Source organism: Mandrillus leucophaeus, unplaced genomic scaffold (genome assembly GCF_000951045.1).
Source record: "Mandrillus leucophaeus isolate KB7577 unplaced genomic scaffold, Mleu.le_1.0 Scaffold608, whole genome shotgun sequence".
Taxonomy (NCBI): domain Eukaryota; kingdom Metazoa; phylum Chordata; class Mammalia; order Primates; family Cercopithecidae; genus Mandrillus; species Mandrillus leucophaeus.
In genome coordinates, this window is record NW_012106564.1 from 1,285,182 (window position 1) to 1,293,485 (window position 8,304).

Consider the following 8,304-nt stretch of genomic DNA (forward strand, 5'->3'; position numbering starts at 1 on the left):
TTTCTACATGATGAAGATTCCAACTCCAGCAATGGGATAAGAGGTTCATGACATAAATATATTTATATTAGGTGACTCAATCACCAGGATACCAAGATCTGATACTTTCACAAACTGCTTGGAGGCAACTTAAGTACGGAAGAAGCTTCAGAACCAGCCCAGGTTTCTGCTCTCGGGCTCTAGGCTACATCCTTCTTAACGATTTAATGTGGTGTGGAAAATGTCAGTATAATGAGGCTTTGTCATCTCAATAGAGAACTTAGGAAGGACCAGGCTGAGTTTAAAAACAAAAACAAAAACCTTCATGAAAGAATTTAATAGGGAGTTGATTATGCTGTAGAATCGTATCTTCCTGTTCTGTGACACATTAGAAACATAAACTTTAGGGCTTTTTCATCTCCACAGCATAGAGGTCTGATCGCTTCTGTCTAAAAACGGGCATTTGCTGGCGTATTTCAGCCAGCTTCTTCAGGTCTGCAAAAAACAGGAAAGTACACTATTAATAATTTGCAACTCCTCACTAACCAAGGGGATTTCTTCCCCACACTGTATAAACCACCAGAGTCTTAGTAAGTAACTTAGTAACATAGGTCTTATCTAGGTGCACAGATGGCCTGGCATCCTTTCAAACCAAACCAAGAAAACTCAAGCTGATATACTCCCCAGGGCTTGGCCAGAGAACCAGACCCTAGAATATCCTCAGAGATCAATGAGGAGGGGCATAAAGGAACCCCTACAAATGACAGGGACTTCCCAGCTATGGAGTCTGGCCTCAGAACAATGGGGACATCAGAGACCTAAACCATATCTGGGAAAATCTTACCTATGTCTGAATACACGATGGCTTCTTCTGTGCCAGCTTTGGCTAGGACCTCCCCCCTGAAAAAGATGCAGAAGACAATGAGTGGATTCACTGATGTTTGGTGATATTCAAGGTCTGTTTTTTCCTCCCAAGCTCACAGGCCAAAGGGAAAAGCATGAGATTGAAAACAAGAAGGTAGTGGTACAGATTTCTGTCCTATCATTTAGGTAACTCTGTGACTTTATGGCAAGGTATTTTAAATCTCCATTTCCTAATCTATAAAGTGGAAATAAGCTCTGTGAGGGCTTAGTGATAAAATTGTGGATCATGTTTCATAAACTGCAAACCACTAGGAGATGGTGGTTATCTGATGGTTATAAAGATCTGGGAATAGAGCTACCTACAACCAACAGGAAGCTCCATCTCATGCCCTCATGAGTGCAATTCAGTGGACCCCTTTACAAGGGCAGTCCAGACCTGTCTTCATACCTGCCTGGGCTGCTACCCTACGTGAGCGTGATGAAGCTGGGCCTAGGCAGGGCCCCAGATCTGCTGGGGTCTGTGCCCTGGTGGCTGTGATGCCTGAACCCCTGTGTTAATGGGCTTCAGTTCAGATTTGAGGGAAAAGAGTTCAACCTCTGAAGACTGGGTAGAAGTGGTGTGGGGGATGGAGGGTAACCTCGCACTGGCAGGAGCCCTGCACTAGGGAACAGCCACCCTCCTTCATAAATCCAGGGTAAGGCTGGCCTGTAAAACTATCTCCAGGAAGGGTGCGGTGGCTCATGCCTATAACCCCAGCACTTTGGGAGGCCAAGGTGGGTGGATCGCTTGAGGTCAGGAGTTCGAGACCAGCCTGGCCAACGAAGTGAGACCCCATCAGTACTAAAAATACAAAAATTAGCTGGGCATGGTGGTGTGCACCTGTAATCCCAGCTACTCGGAGGCTGAGGCAGGAGAATGGCTCGAACCCGGGAGGCAGAGGTTGCAGCAGTGAGCTGAGATCACACCACTGCACTCCAGCCTGGGCGACAGAGTGAAACTCCATCTCAAAACAAAAGAAAGAAAGAAACTGGCTGCAGTGCTTAGTCTCTTGGCCCAGAGCAAGGGTTCAAACCCTTATCTAGAGAAATGAAGCTTCTCCAAAATAATCTGACATAACAACTGATTCTGTTTACCAGACAGCCACAAACAGACTTTGGCACAAATGAGCCACAGGCACCACCATTTATGACATGTAACTGAATTATTTTCTGATTCTTCCCCATTTGCCCTGGCCTTCAAAGATCTCTGGACAGTGGAACTTGATGCAAGTTCAAGAAAATTTTCAAGGCAACTTAAGTCCTTCAATGTCCCTCCTCAAGCCTAATGTGCAGGAGGCCAACTGGAATCTCACACAAGTCATACTTCCAAGGCCTGCCCACCACACACATTGAGCTGAGCCCTACCTATAAAGGCAGAAGAGAGAAGCCCTCAGAAACCCCACAGCAACATTTCACTCTTCTCAGTCTTGTTACTGGTAGACTCATCCGGAAATGTAGACACACATACCAGTGTGTGTGCGTGCTTTCGAACAGAGAACTAGTGTGGAACACATCCAAGTTCTGAAGGCAGATGTCCTGGATTCAAACACTATTTCTAGCCACTTCAGCTCTGTAATTCTACCAGCTATAAACTGGGCTTAATAAGAACAAGTTCCCGGGAGTTCAAGTTGAGACCATGTGTGTGAAAGTACGATGTAAACTGTACAAATGTAGACCGTAAGGAATGCGTATGAGCGTATGTCTGTACCCGTGTCTGGGCAGGCTTACGTGCTGGCTCCACTGAGGAATCAAATGCTTCACCCTTTTGTAGGGGAGAGGGTCATAGTTTCACTTACTGAACCCATCCTTACTGCTCCTCTGGCCATTATACTGGGAGCAAAGTCCTCCCCCTGTAACTCATTCCTACCCTGGGACTAGCCAGCCAACTTAAATTTTAACCAAAAATGTCAGTCTCTCACTACAAGCTGCCTGTCACTGCTGCCTTGCTTCCCCATGGGATCCAAGTGTGACCGACAATGGAGGTCACCAGAAGCTCAGGAGAGGGCTGAGGCCAAGTGCTTGATCATGGGAGCAGGGTGATTCCTTTCCACACGGTTTTCAAGTGGAAGCTCCTCACAGAGACAGACAGAACGCTGGCAGGATATGTGGGGAAATGGGAGTGAGAGGTGGGCGCCTGGCTGCTCAGGAACCGGAACACCCATCTGCCAACGAGCCACCTCTGAAGCTCCGATTGAGCCTGTTCTCACTTAGCCTCACTCACCAAGGGTTCACCACGGTGCTGTGTCCCCAGGCAACATAGGAGGCTTCGTCATCCCGGGCAGGAGAGGCTGTGGCCACATACACCTGATTATCAACAGCCCTGTAGTCAACAGACAGGGAAGAGGTAAATCATACATTATAAATCTGACATTTTTCTAACCCAAGTAGATAGATCCTTCCTTTAAAACATAGGACAGTTCAGGCTAACTCAGATGTAGAAGGAAGCCAGAGCCATGGAACCTTCTCTTTAAAGTTACCTTACTGCATAAGCCAGTGGTTCTCAACAAGGAGCAATGTTGTCCACCAAATTTGACAATGTCTGGAGATCTTCCTGACTGTCATGACTAAGGAGATGCTACTGACATCGAGTAGGCAGAGACCAGGGATGCTGCAAACATCCTACAGGATAGCCCCCAAAGAATTACACACCTAAATGTCAACAGTGCCGCTGCTGAGATACCCGCCGTAAGCTAACATGAGAGAGGAGCTTCTCTGGTTAAAGCAAGTCAAGGTGGCCGGAGAGAACGGGAGTGGCCTCATGAGAGCCATACACCTTGCAGGCCGCGTGGTGCTTCCGTGCCCATGGTGGCAGTCCCACCACCTCAAATAGAACAAAAATGGCAGCTCGCAGTCCAGGTACATCAAACCACCTCACCTGGGAGCCCTCTAGACTTCATGGACCCATGTTGGGTCATGTCAGTATCCCAGAAACTTTTCCTTCTTTTGACAAAACTGTATCTTCATTAATACTCATGGCATCTTATACCCCTCCCCCCATCTTCCACCATGCAAGCAGCTAAAAGCTCTTTCCTTTCCATTACAAATTACCACCATCTCTAGAAGTGAGAAGAGCGGCTACCTCTAGCCGGAGGGAGGAGTATTGACTAGAAAGGGGCAGAAAAGGGAGCATCCTCGGGGGCCGGAAATGTTCTGTATGTTCATCTTGGTGGCAGGTGAACACACAAAACTTTACCAACCTATATGCTTAAAATTAGTACACTTTCTTGTATTACTTCAACTTTTAAAAATTCTAAAGAAAACCATCATCTCTGACCAGCATTTCATGGGCTGTAGAGCACTTTACAGACAGACACACTCACACACACAGTCACACTCATTTTCCCTTCCATCTGACGTCCACCTACGCTATTTGCCCTTTACCACCCCTCAGCCTTGCAAGACTAAGGAAAGGCACCTGTGACCTGCCAAAGATGCTTGTGCAAAGCCCTGGAGTTACAGGTTAGAAGAACAAGAGCTTCTAGTGAGTTTCTTGGCACAGTACCATCAGGACTAGTAGGACGGTGTGAAGGAGGGGTAGGATAAGCATCCTGATCTGAATGGCATAGAATCAGCTGGGTACAGACCACAGATCTCTCCCTAGGTCAAGCTAAACGAATCCCTGCCTTTTCATTGGCTGCTGGGGCTCTGAAGACATAAGCTCCGTGGGTCTCAATTTCTCTGTAAAAGTTGCTGGAACTGACTTAAGAGGGAACACTCCACATCTAATCACAGAAAAATGAAATCACTACGCATCTAACACACTGAATATTGAAATGCCAAAACCACAGTTCCGGCAGGGCTTGGGGCTCACGCCTGTAATCCCAGCACTTTGAGAGGCTGAGCCGGGAAGATCACTTGAGGCCAGGTGACTGAGACCAGCTTGGTCAACAGAGTGAGGCTCTATCTCTACAAAAAATAAAAAATTAGCAAGGCATGGTGGCGCATGCTTGTAGTCCCAGCTAGTCAGGACGCTGAGGCAGGAGGATCTCTTGAGCCCAGGATTTCAAGGCTATCATGAGCTATGATTATATTATACTACTGCACTCCAGCCTGGGCAACAGTAAGACCCCGACTCTTAAAAAAAAAAAGGACAGTTTCCAAAATCCATGAGGTTGGTACTGTGGCTTCTGAGGAGAAAGTGCCCAGCAGTAGAAGTCCTCCCTACAGCTTCATCCTTTCCAACCGCATTTGGATACAAGGGCATCCTGAGTCAGGGACAGAATCCACATCAGGAAGGCTGGTACGTCCACCCAACTGGAAATCTTTCCACAAAGAGGACATACCGAGAGGCTTGAATATATGGTTCCTTTCTTACCGGCTTCGCTGAAGCAACTCCCAGTGGGCTGGTCCAGTGGTCAGATTAAAAGCTCCTGGATATACCAACAGCTGGCAGCCTTGCGGAGAGAAAAGCCAAAGGACAGTGGATGCAGTGAGCACCCAGCACCACCAGTCCTCCCCACTGTTCCTTAGCCAGCAGGGACTGAACTCAAACTTTCCCAAACACAAGATGTCAGCCAAGTCAGTGCCAGCAGCAATTAAGATATGGCTCTGAATTCCTTTAATACAAACATGTAAGTCACACACATATGGACACACAAGAAAAGTGGTATTGATGACCAAAATCACATGTGACCTTGAGAGAGAAATAATACAGGATGGTTGCAAGAGAACAGAAAATTCTAGGCAGCAGTTTCATATGACTAGCAAAAAGCAACTGTTGAAATAGCTGTATAAGCTAGGGGCTAAGACCCCGAGAAACCAGGGCTAAGACCCAGTGGACTCAATATGGTGCTGGATTTGACCTAGGTTTCACCTAGGACCTCATTATCCTCCTTATAAGCTCATTAACATACTAAATCACACACCCACCAGTGCCATGATAGTTGCCATAAATCTCCATACTTTCACTATTTTCTGACTCATCCTTGAATTCCTTCTTGCAATAGTGTCAACAGCATGGACATGGCTGGGGTCAAGGTCCTACTGGTGTTTGGGGGCCTCCCCTAGCCCACCGGCATCAACTTCACTTAAAAAAGTACAGAAAGCCTGGGCAACATAGACCCCATCTCTACAAAAAAGTTAAAAATTAGCCAGGTGTGGTGGCATGTGCCTGGAGTCCCAGCTACTTGGGAGGCTGAGGTGGGAGGATCACTTCAGCCAAGGAGACCAAGGCTTCAGTGAGCCAGGATCACGCCTGCACTCTAGCCTGGGTGACAGTGAGACCCTGCCTCAAAACAAACAAACAAAAATAAGGTAGAGAACTGTCATTCACATTTCTCTCAGCTCTAGCTGGGCACAGTGGCTCATGCTTGTAATCCTAGCACTCTGGGAGGCCGAGGCGGGTATACACCTGAAGTCAGGAGTTTGAGACCAGTCTGGCCTCGAAATTATGGCCAGGCGGGTGCATCACCTGGGAGACGGAGGTTGCAGTGAGTCGAGATCACACCATTGTACTCCAGCCGGGGCGACAAGAGCTAAACTCTGTCTCCCAAAAAAAACCCAAAAACAAAACAGAAACAAAAAAACAAATTTCTCTCAGCTCCATATGTGAGCTCCACATGGCCAATGACCACTTTTTGTAATTCTTTTCAACTGAAATTAGGGGCAGAGTAGTTGCCCTAATGCTTATTGATATATGGCTCAACAGAGACTACTGACCCCAGAGCCCATGCACCTCCCGCTTCTGAGCAGGCAGTCAAACCATTTCCACCCGCTTCACTTGGTTAAGTGACAGTGTATTTGGAAGTAGCTTCAAGCAGTCTAGTAAGGATGCTGGGATTTGTGGAGTACCACACGAGGGGCTTATAGGTTCTCTCTTCTTACTTCTCATCTCATTCCTGTGACTAAACTGAGAACCACACTGCTCTAGAGGTTAAATCATTTCAGCAAAGCACTGTGCCAATTAAAGGGAAGAGTTGGAACTAGAACCCACATCTTTTGAACTGGCTCTTCCCAGACACTGGCACATTTCTCCTCGTCTGGACCGAAATATCACAGACTACATTTCCACTCTACCCAGTGTCTAGGGGTACTGAGTGGTGAAATCCACTTCATTTCTACTGGGCTTCAAGTGACTCTCCGAACACAGGAACAAGAAGGACTCAAGGGTAGACCAGACCTTTATGAGCATAGCTCCGACCTTACATGATGTGTTGAATTACAATCCCTGAAAAACCCTGTTATCCACACGCAGCAGAAGTCTGGGAAGCCTCAAGGGGGTGAAAGGGCTGGCGATGGAGAGATGAAGGAGCCCCCTCCCAGCTTTTATTGACTAAGGATCCCACATAGACCAGCCTAGAACCAAGCCTCCAAGCACCCACGTAACACAGCTGCTGCAGTGCCTCACCTCTCTGTGCGTAGATCTGTGCGAGCTCTGCAAACCGCATGTCGTAGCAGATGCCCAGACCCACTCTGCAGTAAGCTGTTTCCAAACAGAAAACGCACACGTGGAAAGTTAACTCCCTACAGCATGGTGTGGCAGAGGAGCCCCTCCATGACTTAATGATCACAAAACACTGACAGGGATAAATGAACACAGGACCTGAGGACACAGGACCATGGACGAGCTCATTCCTACTTGGACTTCATCGCATAAAGACATCATTTACATCAGCAGAGTGAAGATGAGAAATGCATTCTAACTGAATGCTTGTTACCTAGATGGGAGGTACTCAACCATGGCCTAATCGGTATATACTCTGGAAGCCATAACAGGAGGCTACAATCAAATCAAAGGGCAAAATCATGTCAAATCCTTAGTTCTCAAATAAGGTCGAACTTTCTAGATCTGTGATGATTCTCTGCCTTTCTTACTTACGGTCTTTCGGTGAGGTTATGTGAAGAAATTGGAGAGAGACAAAAAAGAAATAAATACCTGATTGTCTTCTACTGAGATGGCTAAAGAGGCAAACTTATCTGGTACATACGAGTATCAAATGTGGAGAAACTATCACCCGGACTCAACGTTTCAGATTCTTGAAATGTAATCTTTCCAGGAACATCAATGTCAAACAGATGGATCTGCATCACAAACAATGGATTTGATTACCTCTTTCCCAGCACGTCAAATGGAATGGCAGTAACGACAATATCTTTCCCTGGGCGGATACAGACGGCGCTCTAAGATCAACTATGCAAACAGTACCCCCAGACTGCTCATAATCCACCCCACAAGCTGACTGACACCTTATCAAAATGAATTCTACCACAGGGAACTGGAAAAATGATGCTGTACCTTTTAAAACCCCTATTTTATATGTGGTATGCAAATCAACCTCTAGGTTTCTCATAGCAGGTAACCAATGTGCTGCTTTTTAAAAATATAAATGCTAGGCCGGGTGCGGTGGCTCAAGCCTGTAATCCCAGCACTTTGGGAGGCCGAGACGGGCGGATCACGAGGTCAGGAGATCGAGACCATCCTGG

The 8,304-nt window shown here is 46.9% G+C and overlaps 1 protein-coding gene across 1 annotated transcript in view; it reads right to left on the bottom strand.

Moving 5' to 3' along the window:
* Window positions 1-289: 289 nt before the first annotated feature.
* TBC1D23 (TBC1 domain family, member 23) overlaps window positions 290-8,304 on the bottom strand; it is a 95,624-nt gene continuing 87,609 nt past the window's right edge. Inside the window, exons 23-28 of the mRNA XM_011999900.1 lie at window positions 7,809-7,902; window positions 7,229-7,303; window positions 5,198-5,276; window positions 3,104-3,202; window positions 824-879; window positions 290-474 (exon numbers count right to left, since the gene is read on the bottom strand). Coding sequence (XP_011855290.1) covers window positions 383-474; window positions 824-879; window positions 3,104-3,202; window positions 5,198-5,276; window positions 7,229-7,303; window positions 7,809-7,902 — 495 coding nt within the window. The 3' untranslated portion in view covers window positions 290-382. The remainder of the gene's footprint in view (window positions 475-823; window positions 880-3,103; window positions 3,203-5,197; window positions 5,277-7,228; window positions 7,304-7,808; window positions 7,903-8,304) is intronic.